At 49.5% G+C, this 18,622-nt stretch overlaps 1 protein-coding gene across 1 annotated transcript in view; it reads right to left on the reverse strand.

Moving 5' to 3' along the window:
• The window catches only part of POLE (DNA polymerase epsilon, catalytic subunit), a 33,297-nt gene extending 33,038 nt beyond the window's left edge, over positions 1–259 (reverse strand). Inside the window, 2 exon segments of the mRNA XM_039726136.1 lie at positions 21–221; positions 224–259. Coding sequence (XP_039582070.1) covers positions 21–221; positions 224–259 — 237 coding nt within the window.
• Between the last annotated feature and the right edge of the window lie 18,363 nt (positions 260–18,622).

The raw sequence follows: 18,622 nt of genomic DNA on the forward strand, positions 1-18,622 counted from the left end.
CCCCCCGCGCCGGCCCGTACCGGGTGCATGTTGATGAGCCAGCCTGTCCGCTCACCGGGCTCTGCGAGCCGCTCGAAGCCGAACAGCGCGTCCAACCGGTCCGTGAGCTGTGCCCGCTCCAGGCGCTTGAGTGCAGACAGCGCGGGGGCATCGTCACGCCCGGACCCGGCGCCGTCCGCCGGCTCCCGGGGCCCGCCCGGCCGCCGCCCCCGCCGCGCTCTCCCCGCGGCTCGGGCTCGGCGCCGTCCCGCAGCCCCATCCCGGCCGGCCCGGGCCGCGCCTCAGCGCCGCCGCGGGAAAAATTTCCCGCGCTGCGTCCGAGTCTCGCGAGAGCGAACTCCCTTATCGCGCCCCGCGGCGAGAGCACCAATCGGAACGCGGCCCCGCCTCCCCCGCGGGCGCATTCCACCAATGACAGGCGGAGCTCTCCCCCCTCGCCCCGCCCCGCGGCGACCCGGGCGGAGCGGCCCCGCGGCGGGAGCGCGCGGCCCCCGCGACCCCGCGGTGAGGAGCGCGGCCCCGCCGCAGAGTCCCCTGCCCGGCTGCTGGAACCCCGGAGCCGGGTCCTGCCCAGAGCCAGGATGCGGCTGCTGCTTTCCCCTGCTGTTGTGGATTCAGGCAGCTGCGAAGCTAAGCACAGGTCCCAGAGTGAGTCCTAAGTGGTATCTAAGAAAAGGTTAACCACCAGTAATATTGTAACAAGATGTGCAGGTAAAACAAACAGGATAGCCAAGAAAAGCAAGGCAACGGGGCGAGTAAGATAACAAATGCCATCAAGAGCAAGATAGCAAGTTCTAAGGGGACTTGCAAACTGCAAAATTAGCTAAAAACAAGTTAGACTGTAAAGCAAGAAGCACCAAAGCATGCACTGAAGACAGAGGGAGAAAGTTCAGATGTGAGGCAGACTACAGAAGCCTTCATCAAAAGACCACCAGAAAACTGATGACCACCACAGAAGATCTGACAAAGTTCTTTGTTGGCGAAAGCAACAAACTTGTAAAATCATGACACAGCTCTATGCAAATGTGAGTATGTTAATGATATGTTGTAATTGTGACATGGCAGGGAAGGAATTTTAAAATGTAACTGAAGGCTACAGAAGATTGAGTTTTGGCAGAGAGATCCCCCTCACTCCCAGCGCTGAGTAAACAAATACTTGCTCTGTAGCCGTCTGAGTATAGAGTTTATTTTCTTGCCCAGTTTTGGGCTTCAAGAGTCACACAGGTCGCAGAGACACACACAGGGATGCAAACACAGGACACCCAGGACTCACAGGCACCGGACACACAGATCAAGGTGCACACACCTACAAGGTGCTGCTGTCATCAGCACCTTGCCCAGGACCCACATCACACCCCAGCCCCCATTCCCACACCCCTCCCGTGCCTGGTGCCCTCCCACTTCACACGTTCAGCAGTGGCAAAGCCCAGGCTGATCCTTCGGGAAGGGCCAACCCCAGCTGATTTCTGGATAGGCCGTGGATTAGTGTGTTCCCCTTATATAGAAAATCATGCTATGAAAAGACAGTGTACATAAAGGAGATGGAGTGTTGCAAATTATACAAAGTTTAGCATTTTTTTAATGTAACTTTAGTCAGGTTAGTTTGCCTTTGTCCAGGGGAAAAGGGAATTGAAGTTTCTTTTCAAATGACTGTTTCACCGGGCAAAACTGTTGAGTTTAACACCTACATAGATTGGGAGTAGCCAGCAGACACAGATACCAGCAGATAGGCAACCTTCAACCCCAGACACTCCCCGTGGCATGGTTAAAGACACCTGGTCTGGAAAAAAATAAGAGAACCAAGAAATGAGGACCAAATTAGCCTCGGAGGCAAAGAAATCCATAAACAATAGGAAACCAAATACTAAGAACTGCCTAACTTGGGACCAATGCACATTGAACCAATGGATTTCTATGAGGTTTGACTGTATAAAATATGGGGAAAATCTAGTGAAATTTATGTGTCATAGAATAATTTTCTCTGCATATCTGGGCAATGTGTGGGTGAAATTTCTTTTGTACATTCTAGCCAGAATAAAGCAATGCTTTGATTCTCTTAACACTAAAAATGGTTGTTGGAGAGTTTTTTGTTCTCGCCGCAGTTTTGGTGACACGTTCATGCTTTCTATTTGACCTGAATTCTGAGGGTACCAGGGGGTACAGAGGTCCCACTGAATTCTCAAAGCAGCAATTATCCTTTGAAGGATCCCTCTGTAAAATGAATTGTCCTGTCCCGAGTCCACTGCTTTCACAATCCCATATTCAGAAATCATTTGTTAACTGATCAAATAAATGATCAGTTACATCAGTCAGATCAAATAGCTGCAGTGGCTAGAACCACCTCTGAGCTCCCTGCCAGCTGGCACACCACTGCCAGAGGATGTTTAAACCCTCTTGCCCAGGGCATCTCAAATACACCTGACATCTCTGGAAGGACTTATAGCCCAGGGTCACTCCCCCACCTTGCAATCTCCTTTGTAGTCTGGCTATTAACTTTAGCCAGGCACCCCTCAAAGCTTGTTTTGCTAAAACAAAAGACATAAAGCAGAAGGAAGGTCTCTGCCAATCCTAGAGAGCTCCAATCACCCCCCATAAAGTTGTTTTAACATTTGCAGGGTCAAAGCTCCTGGCACCCACTGTTTACCGTCCTCTGTAAATAAATTTTTCCATTTTTTTCTGCCTCACGACCTTGTATTATCTCCAACTCCTCTGGTGGGAAAGCAGCAGCAGCAGCACCACCACTTCCCTCTTCCCCTGGCAATGGTTGAACCACAGGGAGCAAAGGGAGGATCCCAGAGACCTCTGTCAGAGATGCTGCTTTCTGAACCTATTGGCCAGTTGATTACCTATCGTCTCTTCTGAGTACCCTGCCTAACGTCCCCTAAACATGTATTATTTCTACCTCTTTTGGTAAATTCACCACCTCCACTAGAAGAGTAATTGAGCCCTCACAAGTGGACATTTTTCCCCTGCAAGTTAACAAACCTCTCTCTTCCCAGTTTTCCAAACTCAGGTACCACCCCACACACATACTTTGAATTTGTAAATATTCACTACCTTTTCTTGATATGCTTTGCAGGCTTTTATTAAGGCATACAATTCTGTGGTCTCTGCTGACCGTGTGCATGGTAGCTTCCCCTCTTCCTGCAATTCCTTTTCTTTTACTATACCATATCCAGAAACTCGTTTTCTTCCTATTGAAATAAAATAGGGCAGGAGATCTTTCTCCTTTTTAATGCCTTTATTAAAAATCAGCTCAGGTGGGAAGAAACAACCGGTCGCGCTCACGGCGCCGCTGCTCCCAGGAGTGGCACAGAGGAGGATGAAGAATGCAGCTGTGTCCACTGGTGTGCAGGCAGAGCTGGGGCTTCCATCCTCACGACAGCAGTAGGAAATTCCACCTTTTCAGTCTGACATCCGAGGTCCTCTCTCTAGCCAAGATCCTTAGGTGAGGGTGAGAGGTAAAAAGGATCTTAGCAGATACAGGATTAAGCTCCTCACCTTTAGACATCACTTAGATCTCTTAATTCCATGTTGGCATCTTGTTTTAGGGGTTTTTCTTGCAAGATTTGGTGAGGGGTTTCCTCATTTGCATACCAGCTCTGACATCATGTCCCCTCCCCTTTCCCCTTTCTCCCCTCCCCCTTTCCCTCCTCCCCCTGCTACCTGCAGCTTCAGGTGTCGTCCTCTAGGAAGCAGCAGGGGGACAATTGAGCTTATTTCTAACCATTAACAGGTAATTGAAGTAACAGGTAATTGAAGAAAAACTATTAACAACAGATGATTACAACATGAAGTTATTAACAACAGCAATTGGTTTATCTTGTTAACTCTGCAACTTAAAAAAAAACGGACAACTTTTCTACTCATAACACTATTACTCTTGAAGATTCATCAATAAACACCTTTCCCCATTTGGCCAAAGAATATCCTGTAAGTCTTCCCTAGCTCGGGTCTGGAGATTTGTTACCTGGATACAGCCATGAGTTTCCTTTAGGTTTCCTTCCTTGGGACCAATTAAACAGGAGACTGTTAATTAATTAAATTAAAGCCTTGGCCACTTCTCAATTCTAAATCCTCCTGTTACATTAGACAGGTTTCATACTGTAACAATCTAGTGCTGGTCATCCATTTAGAATTTGATGCCAGCCTTTAACAATCCTGCCATCAGTTACCATCAAAGCTGTGGCTGCACAATTCTGCAGACAACAGAGCCTCAGTAACTGTTAGAGGAAACTGTGGGGCCACCCCTTGCCAATGTGTCAAATGTTTTAGCACTAGAATTCCTTTGGCCCTGTTTAACATGCACACACAATTCAAATTCCTTTTCTGAGTCTGGGTAACGTTTTGCTCCTTCTGGTGTCCGTACCACAACATTGGGGCTGAAATAAATGAGTAGGGCAGGAGATCTTTCTCCTTTTTAATGCCTTTATTAAAAAGAATCAGCTCAGGTGGGGAGAAATCGACAGGTCGCGCCGATGCCGCCGCTGCTCCCAGGAGTGGCACAGAGGAGGAGGATGATGCAGCTGTGTCCGCTGGTCTGCAGGCAGAGCTGGGGCTTCCATCCTCACGGGAGATTAGGAGATTCTGCCTTTTTGGTCTAACATTCCAGGTCCTCTTTCTAGTTAAGACCTTTTGAGGTTAGGGTGAGAAGTAAAAGGATTTTAGCAGATACTGGATTAAGTTCCTCATCCTTAGAGGTCACTTAGGTCTCTTAATTCCATGTTGGCTCGTTGTTTTTAGGGTTTTTTTCCTGGAACATTGCAAAATCTGGTGAAATGCATTCTCATCTGCATACTAGCTCTGATGTCACTACCCCCTGCTACCTATGGGGTCTGGTGTCACTCCCTGGCAAGCATGGGGGGGACAATGGCTAATCACCAACCATTAACTGGTAATTGAAAAAGAACTCTTAACAATAGGTGGCTTCGACATGCAGGTAACCTTCAATTTAACAGCAATTGGTTCAACTTGTTTAACTTTGCAACCTTAAAAAAATTGATAACTTTTTATTCATAAGAGGGGCTATCTGAGTTTAAAAAGTCACAGAATAAAAAGTCCTTAATTCAGGTCCTGCAATACCCTATTGTTATAGATGTGTAATATGATGGTTGACTCTCACAATTAAAGGACAAATATTATATGTGTGTTAAGAGAAATTTTGTAGATGTATATTTATGTTTCCCCCCTCTTGCAGTGTTATCACAGGATGACCTGGATAGTTGTGTTATAGATAATTAATGATAAAGCCAAATCATTAATCAATAAAAAGATTTTTATTTTGTGACCAAGATTTGGTCTCTGATAGCCACAATCAAAGGATCAGCATCGAGCCCGGGATCGGCACTGGTTGTACAGAGATTTGAACTCTACCGCTTCGAATCCCCTCTGTTCACGAATACCGTCTCTGTCGGGCGGGCTTTATACGGTTTATTTTGCCTGGGGTAGAGTTTCTCCTATTCTTCTTGTCGATGTACATATTCATGTAGTTTCCTTTTCTCAGTGCTGGGCTGCACAAAACCGTTTCTGGGAAGTGTTGAATGCTGATATTGAGTTACAGGAATCTGGTATTGGGATGCACATCCTTGACGACTCTGACTATCTTGATCATGGATACTTGTCAGGTATTCATCGCTTGGGCATCGCTGGACTGGGAAATGACCCCTCTAGGTTGTCAAGTTTTGGGAGGACACAGCCTCCTTTTTATCCTAATTCCCAGGCACATGTCCATCTCTCTTTCCTCATTGGTTGAGGTACTTGAGAGGTACCAACTTCCCAAAATACCTAACACCCCCTTCTAATGTGTGCCCCCCGTTTGTCTCTTCCTTGTGTCACTCAGTGGAATTCCTTATGGAATTTATAGTTCTTTCCATTGTTTATTTCTTCTCTCAGTGTCCAGTTTTACTTATCAGCAGACCTACAGTTTATTGGTAAAGACAAATCTCTCTCATTCCATTCATCAATTGGTGGAACTCTTCCCATTGTTTCTTTTATCTCTCAGTGTTAGTTTTATCTACCAGCAGACCCACAGTTTGTTTATAAAGACAAGTCCCTCTTTCCTTTCAGTAGGATAGGAGTGTTATAGGGAGATATACATGTCCCCAAAAGACTCCACTTTAACAGGGACTCAATAACAGGCTGTAACCCCTTCCTTAATATCCTTGAAAGAGGGTATTGCTTTTTTGACACCATTTATTCTGATTGCTTCAGAGTAATTTGGAGAGGCTCCATATCCAGTTTTCCATATTGCCCTGGGACTGCCAACACTTCTGGGTTCACCTTAGCACAAGCTTTATCAGCACAACAGCATTAGCCTCCCCATCACCCCTTGCAACACTAACACACACTCCCAACTCAGTCATTAAATCCCCTCCTAGCAAACCACAATCACAACTAGGAACAAACAGAAATTCACACTTTTCAAACCCATCTGACATATTCACCAACAGCAGTTGAATAAAGTGCACTGGCTCATATTTCCCACTTACTCCCTTAAGTGAAACCCCTCTTAAAAGGACCCCCTTTGACATAAAATTCAAAGTAAACAGAGAGACTTCCAAGTCTACTAGAAAACACACTTTTCGGTTCAGACCCACCTTGCATGTTATCAAGGGATCCAGTGTGGTGAGCCCCCCATACAATAGGAATCCTCACACCCTGTCTTGGTTTGAAAAGACAGAAGTCTGTGAAGGAAGGCAAAAGCCTCCTGTGAAATGGAAAAGGTAAACCCCCTCCTTCCGAATTATCACAATTTCAGAATTAAAAGGGCTCTCAGGCAAAGATATGGGAATGGGAATAACAGTTTTTTTTACTAGGAAGAAAAAAACTAAATAACAATGTAATTTAACACAAGCAAAACAACCACTGGCAGAGTGAGAAAAACCTGACACCCTGAGAAGTCAGGGTGTTGATAGTAGTCCAGCCAGATGGTGGCTGCTCCTCCTGGAGCGGCGATCTGCAGAAGGGTGTAGATCCTTTCTGAAAATGCGGCGAAGGAGCAGCTGGGCCTTGGTTCCTGATTCCTCTCGGAAATCCAGCGAAGAAGGCTGTCTGTGGTCTCAGAAATGCTTGTTTTATGGTGGCAGGGATGCTTGGCTCCTCCCTCTGGGTGGAGCATCTCCCAATGGGATGATGTAACTAATCTTACCAGCCACAGTGAGTAATTCAATAGCCCATTAGCAGGAGATTATCTTCCTGGCAGTGTCATTGTTCTTGAAAGAGATAAGAAAAACTGCCTAACCCCTAACAGATGGCAAAAATAGAATACATGCTTATTTTACAAGCCAGGACACACCCTTAACAACCCTTAACAATCCATTTCTAAAGTTCTATTTTTTTTTTTACAAATGGCACATTGATTAAAAACTGTGATATTATTCTTGCCTACACTTTTATTTTCCCTTATCTCTTCTTACATATACCAGGTATATGTGCCTTCCTAACCAACTTTTGCAAGGGCCCACTGTGTCATCTCTCCAGACAGTGCTCTCACTGTTTATGGTCTCTCATGTTCTCAAAGCCACCGGACTCTCTGCAAAATCACTCACCTCCCCAGTGACCCAAACAAAATCCCTTCTTATATCAGGCCAGGCTTTGGTGGTAGATTATATCTTACCCCGTATACCAAAACCAGTCCCTGTCCTGCTGCAGTGTCCAGATGCATCCCCCAGCACACTCATCCAGGTCCCCGGGCTGCTCTCCCAGCACCACAAGCTCTGTAAGGCACAAGGTCCCAGTGGATGGGCACAGCCGATGGTACCACAGGGACAGGCAGGCAGACAAAACATCCCACAGCCTCATGGGGGCAGGGGGGCACTGCAGCCCCTGCCTGTGGGGATGGTGGTGTCAGACACTGCCCAGAGCTGAGCCCTGCAACCTTGGCTCTATCCCACACCTCCCGCACAGGTCCCCTGCCCATGTCCCCAGTCCTGCAGTCTGACACCTGGTTTCGGCACTCCCCACCATAGAGAAACCCCCTTAAGTCCTGCGTAGTAAGTGGAAAAGCACAAATCCTCCACTCTGGCTCCATAATGACCTGGGAGGGGTGGAGGCATAGGAACAATATCTCCCCGTTTTCCCTATCCTTGAAGCTGGGAATACAAAAGACTTGGGCCCTGTATTAGACTGCATGTTCTGAAGATAAGGTGGAGAACATCCCAACCCTCACAGCTTCTCTTTCTTTATCACATAGTCTCTCTCTGCTGTTTGCTGTAACCATATTCCTCCATACTTCCCTTCAAACAATCCTTTTCCAAACCAACACCATCAGTCTCCTGTTGCAGAGTCTTTCTCAGCTTCCCTTACTGCCCCTTCTGGGTGTGGCGATTGCTGAGACCTTTTCTCAATTTTCATTACGGTTCTCTCTGGGCATCCATCCCCTGTTGCTGAGACCCCTTTTCAGCTCCCCTTATTGCCCCCTCTGGTCATCCATGTCCTTAACTACCTCTGGGAGAATGTGCAAACCACCTCAACATTCTCCCAAAGGACCCTTCAGAGGTATTTTGGGGTCATCATCCCTTTTCTTGATTTTTTTTACTTTACTGCCCTCTCTGGGCACTCTGCCATGTTTTACACCCTGAAGTTCCCACTGTACTCACTGGTGAGATCTCCAGTGTTCTTTTCCTGTGGATTCTTCTTGGACCCCCTTCGTCCGCCTCTTGTCTGTCACCTGAACAGTCTCAGGAACCCCATCAATTGCCTGCTGCTGGCTAGTGCTGGAGGGATTTGGTCACCTAAAAACTGGGCGAGGCATGCCTCCAGCTCCTCTTCCTGTGTGCCAGGCCCAGACAGTGAAAGGACCCAGGATGAGTCCCCCATATTGTATGGAAAATCATGCTATGAGAAGCCAGTGTTCATAAAGGAGACAGAGAAGTCCTGCAACTTTATTTGAATAAAGGGAGAGAGGCAATTGGGGTACACGCCCACAGGGTTTTCTCTCTCCATGTTTTGCAGGATGCAGCCTCCTTTTATCCTAAACTCTTGGCCCTATGTTGCCCTCTTTCCTTCCCCATTGGCTGAGGTAGTATGAAGGTACAGCCTTCCTGAATCACTTACCACATATCACCCCTTGAACCTTTTACTTTCCCACAAAGTTCAGCAGCTCTGGCTAATGTGGACCCATTTGTCTATTTCAGGAGTCAAGCCTAACCCTAATGCAACTTGGTTCTGTCACAAACCTTCAGCTTGAAGTTGATGGAGACATTAAGACTCATTTCAAAGACATTAACACCAATACTTTCACCCATCGAATTGTTTGTAAAGAAAGACATTAGTACACATCTTTCTTATCACCTTCACTGGCTCCCTTGTCACCTCACAGTCAACTCTGTGTCCTCTCTGTTCCCATCTTCTTCCTTTAAATAACACATCCTTGTTGCACTGAGGATCTTCAACCCTTCCAGGAACAGAGACACACTCACAGTCTGTTTCCATAGTGTTGCAGTTTAAGAAAGGTATTCCCCAATTTAGTGTTCACACTGAAACATTCCAAATTATGCGCCACCCTGTGGGTGGCTGGAGAGGAGAATTGGAGGCACAAAATGTAAAAATCACAGGCTGAGATAAGAATAATTTACTGGAAACAGCAATGAAATAAGAAACAGAACAGTAACAGAAACAGAATTAATAACAGAGTGTACAAGACAGGAACTATTCCCATGTGAATGCTCACCATATGGAATCTGATGTTATCCTGGTCACAGGATTCACACTACTCCACCAGAAGAGACCCCTTCTGCTACCCTGTGTGTTATGAATAAAAAGTTATCTGTGTTTTTTAAGGTTGCGGAGTTAAAACAAGTTAGTCCAGTGCTGTTAAGTTAGCTTCATTGTTAACAGATCTTCTTCAATTACCTGTTAATGGTTGGTGATTACCATTGTCCCCCTGATGCTTGCCAGAGATCCTGCAGGGACCAGGAGAATGGAAGTGGCATCAGAGCTAGTATGCAGATGAGAAATGCATTGCAACCAAATTTTGCAGTTTTCCAGGAAAAACCCTAAAAATTATGAGCCAACACAGAACTGAGTGACCTAAGTGATGTCTAAGGATGGGAGCGTAGTCCAGTGCCTGCTTGGATCCTTTTTGCTTCTCACCCTAACCTGAAAAGATGTTAACTAGAGAGACGACCCAGGGTGTTGGACCGAAAAGGCAGAATCTCCTACTCTCCCGTGAGGATGGAATCCCCAGCTCTGTCTGCAGACCAGCAGACAAAGCTGCATCATCCTCCTCCTCCGTGCCACTCCTGGGAGCAGCGGCAGCATGGGCGCGACCCATCGATTTCTCCCCACCTGAGCTGATCCTTCTTAATAAAGGCATTAAAAAGGAGAAAGATCTCCTGCCCATTTATTTCACTGTGCATAATATGAGGTGGTACGCAATAACCCTCATCCTGGCTGTTATAAATGAAAAATAGCCAGTTTTAATAAAAAAATTAAAAATAGAATTTATTTCACGACTGTAATACAGTCCTGACAGCCACCAATCAATCGGACAGCGTACCACCCCGGATGGTGAGCTGGGTGGACGTGAGATTGGTCTCGCTAGCACCAATCCTTCCCCATCTACACTGGCTGCTCCGAGGCAGCAGTTCTTATACAGTTTATTTTGCCTGCGGCAGAGCCTCTTTGTTTCTTTCTGAGTTCTTCATATTCAAGTTGGTTTCTTTCTCTGGTTCGGGCTGCACAAAGCCTTTGTCCGGGAATAGAATGATACACTTCCCCGATTCCCGGAATCTGGCATTCAGGTGGAAGGTGTAGAGAGGTATCTTGTCTGGGCCATCATCGCTTCGGCGTCACTGCGTGCATGTTTCTGTGAATGCTCATTGTCTTGGTTTAGGGCAAGTTTGGGAGATAACCCCCAAAGGGGCTTCTCTACAAAAGCAGATTCAATTGCCCCTCCCACCCCAACCGGTTCGGGAGAAAATATCTCCTTGGAATTCATATAGTCAACCCAGGACACCCGTCTCCTGTGCAGCCGAGGTTTCCTTTGCATGTAAATGTTGTGGTGCCTCTCTGCCCATCTGCTGCGGTTTCGCCATCCTGGGGAAGAATATCTCCCCCCCGCTTCTGTGTACCAGCCATTTATTTTATACATATATATTTGATACATCTTTTATTTCCACGAATTACTAACCACATTTTAACACTGGCCATGCCCCTTGTGGCTATTGCAAAAATTAACCCTGTCATGGCTGGAACCAGGACATGCAGCAATGTACTCTCCATGTGTTTCAGAGAAGGAAAAAATAAAATATGATTCATGAGGCAGAGGCCTATTTCAACCCACAAATCCACAGAGAGGTGAGGAGCATGTCACCACGTCCCTTTGAGCTTCCCAAACTTGTCATCTCCACTTAGGAAAGTCAAAATTATACCTGAGCTTGATCCAAAAAATCACTTTGTAGATCCCTGCTGCCAGAACAGACTGTCCTGCCCTGACTGGCATGTCCAGCAGCAGGAGATTTGGATCAGTGATGGCATTCAAATGGTACAAAAAGGAACTGACTTTATGGATATGAAAAATGGGATTTAAAAATATTCTGCTGGTTTTCTTCTGAATGTGCAGCAGCTGCTATTGAGTCAGACTTTCCCTGAAGGTGCAGGGACCTGTGTGTCTTTGTTATTTTTTGTGGGTCTGTCACCTGGATCCTGTGGAGTCAGGTTGCCTGTTTGAACTTTCAGTGGATCCTGTTCAGTTTGAGTAAATAGGCTGGAGAGAAATGAGGGAAAGGTTTGATGTTGGGTTCAGATATTGGGTGCAGATGTGAACATCTGCAGTTTGCTGTGGCTTGTGCATGAGGACAGGCTTTTGCAGGCAGTCTCTGGAGCAGCAGAGACTCTGTCAGGGGGACAGACAGGTCTGAGGCATCAGCACTGGATTGTGAACCAAGGTCTCTTCTAGTAACTTCTCACCAGGTGTGACACTGGTTGTCCTCTGCTGGCATCTGAGTCAGCCATGCAGGGCAGGGCTGAGACTGGATGGTTCAGAGGACTTAGTGCTGCTCTGCACTGTGGGTTCTGCATTAAAAGGTCAGGATTTGGGTCCTGGTAAACCTGACTGCCCTTCAGCAGCAAAAGAAATCACAGAGTCACAGAATGGTTTGTGTTGGAAAGGACTTTTAAAGGTCATCCAGTCCACATCCCTGCCAGCAGCAGTAACATCTTCCACTAGACCAGGTTGCTCCAACCCCCATGTGACCCAGCCTTGGACACTTCCAGGGATGGGGCAGACACAGCTTCTCTGGGCACCTGTGCCCAGAAGCCCTGTGCCAAAAGCCCTGTGCCAGGGCTTCTGTCGTGCTTATTTCCACTGAGTTGTCACCTGGATCAGGTAGAAGTGAAAAGCTGGAATTGCACCACCAAGGAGCTCATGGGAAGTGAATTTAAGGTTGAACATAACCTTCTCCAAAGCACTCTGGGCAATGAGAAGATGGATTCTCCAGGACCGCAAAGCAAGCTGTCAGTCAGGACCATCTCTCCAGGATCATCTTCCCAGATTTAAAGTGGTCCATGGAATATGGGCTGGTGTCTATCTTCTGCAAGATAAACAGGCAACAAGGTTTTTATAAGTTTCCATCAGTCTGCCCCTTCTCATTGAGGCTTTAGGAGAAAGGGAACACACACAATGAAATGTTCTGCTTTAGGTGCCATGTGTGTCCTAGGCTTTGGGGTTCAGAGGGCATTGCAGGCCTTTGGCAGCCTTCCTGAGGGCTCAGAAACTGGCAGATCTGAAGGTGGCAACATGGGACCATGAAAATTACCAGACTTCACCATGCAGTGTCCTGCTTGCAAAGCTCACACACCACATACTGAGATGCAGGTGGGTAATGTGTGAGTCCCCCTGGTGTTTGATTGTTGTGGTGCACCAGTTTAGTTGTTCTCTTGCACTGGATGATTGGGAATTTGCACAGAATAGTCTTATATTGCACTGTATAGCTTATGTTATCTCGTGTGGTTTCTTACCCCATTTCCCCATCACATAGTCTTTCCCTCACCTGTCCCAGTACCACCTGGTGGTCTCTCCCCTGGGTTACCCCTCCCCTCGCCACTCCTCACTGGTGTCCCATTGGCTGTGGACCTCTCCCTCTGTCCCCATCCCGGGGGTATAAAAGCTCCCTGCTGCCAGGGAATGCTCTCTCTTCTCCCATGGGTTTGTCCACCTGATGTGTTCCTTGGAATAAAGGACAAGGTTTCCCACGTGGAGGAGAGCTCTTCTCAATCTTTTACCTTCATCTATGAAATGTCGTGTGGGTAAGGGTCTATAGCTAGCCGGAGTGGACCCCAACAGCCCAGGCAACACGATTCTTCATTTGATCACATGCAGAGATGACATCCCTAGGGATGACTGGGTGAGAGGCTCTGCTGATGGCCAGTCTCCTGGGTTATCTCTGGAGCACACTTTGCTATTAACCTGGCAGGCTAATATAATCAGATATAATAGAATAGGCTAGCTCTGACCTCTTGCAGCTCACCCCGGAGTGGTTGAGGGGGTGGGCAGGCACAGCCGGCCAGCTCCTGTCCTGGTGGAGCAGGGCAGGGACAGCCATTGCCATCCACAGCTGTCAGAGGTGAAAAGGGCTGGAAACTCTCCCAGCAAGGCAGGTCTGACCTGCTGGGCTGTGATAGAGTCCAGAGGTCACCATAGTAGCTGGGAGGAGTGTGGGGGCAGGGAGAGGCTGGTGGTGTGGAGCTGGAACTTGGGACGTGAGAGAAAGATGAAAGATGCTGAAGAAAAGCAGAGGAACACAGGGAAGAGCAGGGGACTTCAGAGGAAAGGGAGAATTTGGACCTGTCTGGAGAGAGGTCTCCAAGGACCTGGAGAGGTCCTGGGAGGTTGACAGGCTGAAGGATGGTGGATTGGGACTCCCAGGTCCCCATGGCTGCTGTACCTGCGAAGTGGATGAAGTGGGGGAGACGCACCATCTGCACGACCCCGGGCTGTACTTCCAAGTGAATGAGGGATCTGGTGGGCACCTGGTCAGCCTTGCTCAGGTGCCTGTTTCAGGTGTATCTGTAGATGATGGTCCCTGCTGACCTCTGCCCAAAACTGAGGCCTGTGATGGAGCACTGGAGGTCACCTGCACTAGGGAGATGGCTCTGCAGGTGGGAGGGGTGACTAGCTTCTGGAACAGGCTCCTGCTTGGACTGATAGCTCTTATCAGGTGAGGTACCTCAGAAAGTGTTAGGTTATCTCTGGAAGATATGCTTCTGGAAGATCCTGCAATACACATGTAGCCAGTTTGGGTCTGAACGGGGTGTTTTGCACTGGGTGCTGCTTGCAGGGGTGTGCTGGGACTTACAGAGGAAGCACTACACAGCCTGGCATAGAAAATCAGATGATCTTCTATGAAGATCATAGAAGATGGCATAGAAGATCAGATGATCACTGACATCAGTGAAAAAATAATTGACTGGCACTTCCTATACCTGAGACGTGAAACAAGCACTGGGCACACCTGAGGCTCACCATCTCATTAATACAGATCTCTGTGTGCAGGCATAGGACCCACTTGGGCCAGTGCCACTAGAGGGAAGGCATTGGTTCATCCCTGCATCGCCTGGGCAGGAGAGCTACTGGGATGGCCATGCAGAACAGTTCCTGGAGCTCCAAGCTGTGTTTCACCCACTGATTTTTGGGTTGTATTTTGCTGTTGAAAGTTCCAGATAGGGAAGTTTCTGTTTCCCAAGAGAGCTGTTTCCCAAAATGTTGTTGGTTGCTCACTGTTTTTTTTTAGTAAAGCCTGTGATGATTCCACTCTGCCTGGTTGTAGCAGCAGGGAGGAAAGTGGCCACAGGCAGTTGAAATATTTAGCAAGAACAAATTAGGGATACAAGCAAGTGGAATTTGCCTTTCCAGAAACTTAAAAAATGGTGCAGCGTGTGCTGAGTTAGTGCAGTGAAAGTGACAAGACCCATCTGGAGAAAGAAGAATTGCTGTGAGTAACAGGTTCTTATGGCACATCTGACCCTGCAGGTGACAGCCAGAATCAGTCCCAGGTTGCCTGCTCTGTTTGTGGGGGTGACAGTGCCTTACCAGGACCAGCAAAGGCCTGATCTGCTGGAGGCAGGAGGAGAAGCCTGAGAACATGAGCAGTATCCCCAGCACCAAGTGTGGTTCTGGCCCGGCTCCTTGCTCCTCCAGGATGGAACAGTCTGGCATGGGCACTGAGCCTGCCTGGCCCACCATCAGGGTCTGTCCCTCTCCTGGGATTGAGGGCAGCTCCTGCCAGCTGATGTGGTGCTGCTGTAGCACTGGACCCCCATCCACAGTGACCCACGTGCTGCAGTCCTGCCTTCCCCCAGCCCTGCAGTGCTCCTTCCTCAGGCACCTTAGCTTCAGGTGAGACCTTCCCTCTGTGCTCCTCGAGAAGCATCTGCCAGAAGTGTGTGAGGGCTGATCACCATCTCCCCAGTTTGTGTCCTGAGCAACAGGAAGACATTGTCCTTTATGCCTCATATTTGTGAGAAGAAGCCATCCTCCAGTAATCTTCACCCAGCTTTCTGATCCCATTAGCTGCACAAGTTCCCTTGTATACTCACGTGTATGCTGTGACTTCCACATCCTCCCCATGACCCTGCAGCTCCAGCAGCCCTGCTCACCAGGCTGTCAGTGAGGACCAGGGCATGACCTCACCTGATGATTCCTTATCTTCTCACACCTCCCTGGTGCACACACAGCCACAGCCACCTGGCTCCTTCCCTCCTACCTGTTCTCCTTGCCAGGGTCCCTCTCCAGGAACCACCCCGATCTGCACGCACTCCCCCTCGCCCCTTTGGACAAATCTTCACTCACCTCGTCCAGCCCACCCTGCACTTACATGTTGGTATACTGCACAAAAAGCAGCTGGAGATGATTTCACAGTGCTGCAGGGTCAGGTCATTCTCCATCTGCCTGCTGTTGTAGTGCAGTGTTCCTGTTTGGGGGCCTGGGAGGAGCCCAGTGGCTGGAGCTCTTGCACAGAGACACTAGCACTGTGGATATTCTGCTCTGCAAAGTCCTAATGAAAACGCAGAACTGGCTGGGGCTATCAGCAGTGGTCTGCTGCTGTGCCATGGCATCTGTCCCAGCCATCTCAGAAGATCCAAGGCTCTGGCTCTGTTGCTTCCTAAGAAACTGAAAAGCCTCAGCTGACGTCAGGGCTGATCCTCTGTCAAAGTGCCTTCATGTCCCAGCTGAGCATTCCTTCTCTTGCCCATGGCCCTGCCTGCACCTGCTCCCTCCCCTGGGCTGCTCCATTTGCACAGCCTCTCTCCCTTGTTCCCTTTCTGCTTCTGTCCCTTCCAGGACTTCCCTCCCAGGGGAAGGCAGGGCAGGGCTGTGCAGGCAAGGGCAGAAGTTTTCTTGTAAGGAAACATTGAAGCAGAAGCTTCAATCCAGCCTGGAAAGCAGGGGATGCTGGAAGCTCCACCACTGCGTTATGGGGTCACCTCAGCACCTGCCAGTCACCCTGTTCCCTGCATCACCCTGGCGTCCCAGCGTGTGCCTGGTCTGGGCAGTCTCTGCCTGCCCCAGCCTGCATGGGACACCCCCTGCCCTTGTCCCTGCTGCAGTGGCATGATGGGCTGTTAATTCTGGGGTGGTGGGAGGTGAAGGGCTGCAGGTTGTCATCTCCTCAAGACCTGCAGAGAAGGCAGAGAGCTGAGGGTTTGCAGCGCAGTGGGCAGCTGCTGGCGCTGCTGGCTCGGCCCTGTCGGGTGTGCAGCGAGGCACCACTGTCCCACTTGGGGCAGACCCACAAACTGCGCCCCAGAGCACCCACTGCCACCACCAGCAGCGTGGCTGAGCACCCCACCAAGCACCACGGGGTGACTGGGTCAGCTCAGGAGCTAGGCAGGGCCTAGGAGGGCAGGACCTACTGGTGACATTTCAGTGACCAACACTGCAGTGCAGGCAGTGCTCAGTGAGGGAGTGGTGACAGGGTGATGGAGGCAGTGCCAGGAGCCCAAGAAACAACACTCATGGAGACATGCACCATCCAGTAGCTCTGTGAGGTTTCTGGGGAAGGAAGGACCTCTAGCCGTCCATCCCTCTGGGTTCCTGTCCGGTCATCCCACTGCAAGCAGAGCTGCATCTCTTGCTGTTCCTGAGGCAGCACGGCCCCACAGTACTGCTCATGTCTCACAGTCCCATCCCTGGCCTGATGTCCTTGGGTGCGTAAGGTGCAGCAAAACAACCCCAAATGTTGGCCACTTGTGGCACCAGATAAGCATAGAATCACAGACTGATTTGGGTGGAAGGGTTTTTTAAAGGTCACCTAGTCCACACCCCTGTCATTGGCAGGGACACCTTCCACTATCCCATGTTGCTCCAAGCCCTATCCTACCTTGGACACTTCCAGAGATGGGGCAGCCATGGCTTCTCTGAGCAACCTGTGCCAGTGCCCCACCACCCTCACAGGGAAGCATTTCTTTCCAATATCCAGTTTAAATCAACCCTCCTTCATCTTAAAGCACGGCCACCCACAGCTTGTGAAAAGCTTGCTGTCAGGATAATTCCCTGCAAACCCATTTACTGTCTCCTTCCAAGGCTCAGTCCTTGCTGTTTTGTTGCATAGAAACAGTTTTTCACACCACTGGTCAAAAATCCTGCATGCCAGGTAGGGTAATGGAGATCTGCTAGGGGTTCCTGCTGCCAGCAATACCACATGCCATGGAGCTCTGCACCATGCCCCAGGGAGGCACAGCACCACCTGCAGGGATGCTCCTCAGCTGCCTGCAGACACTGGACATGGGATAATTTCTCCTGCCTTAGAATTGAGGCAGCTCCATGAGGACGCACTGTCGATCTCTCAAGGCTCTGGAAACACCTGGGTCCCTGGAGCTTCTACACTGGAATGCTTCATCCTTGAGTAGTTTCTTTTTTACCAGCAGTGAGAACTGCAGATGAACAGCCCAGTTAAGCCACTCATCCCACTTGGAGCAGGAAACTGAAGCTGATTATTGAAGTGCAGTGATCTGCCTGGAAAGCATTGGGAGTTGTATATTTGGGGTGTAAGAGAGCAGCGACCTGAGACAAACTGTCTGGGGGTGGGGGAGAAAACCTTCCTTTGTACCCGGGGTGATCTCAAAAGTCATCCACTGAAAATAAAGAGCAGATGTGGGGCATGTGACAGAAAGAGGCACAGAGAGATGCTGACACTACTAGATGACATGATGGGGAGGGAAAGAGTTTTCTGGGGAGAAGAAAGGTTCCAGGCAGGAGGAAGCGGAGGGTGGTGCAGATTTTTGTCTTCGGGGGGGCGGGGGGGGGTAGGGGCAGAGACGTGAATCCAGAAGGAAAATGTAAAAGCAAGTGACCTGGGAAGGGCCGGGCCGCGGTGTTCCAGGTGGGCAGGAACGGCCCTGGCAGCGGCGGCCCCGTGGCACCAAGCAGAACCAGCTGCCCCGGGGGCCGGCGCGGAGCCCCCACCCGGCGCGCACGGAGCGGGGCACGGCCGGCGGGGCCGCCGGCAAGTGACCTGGGAAGGGCCGGGCCGCGGTGTTCCAGGTGGGCAGGAACGGCCCTGGCAGCGGCGGCCCCGTGGCACCAAGCAGAACCAGCTGCCCCGGGGGCCGGCGCGGAGCCCCCACCCGGCGCGCACGGAGCGGGGCACGGCCGGCGGGGCCGCCGCCCGCAGCCGCGGCG

The sequence above is a fragment of the Passer montanus genome, unplaced genomic scaffold (assembly GCF_014805655.1).
Source record: "Passer montanus isolate IOZ18808 unplaced genomic scaffold, ASM1480565v1 scaffold57, whole genome shotgun sequence".
Classification (NCBI taxonomy): domain Eukaryota; kingdom Metazoa; phylum Chordata; class Aves; order Passeriformes; family Passeridae; genus Passer; species Passer montanus.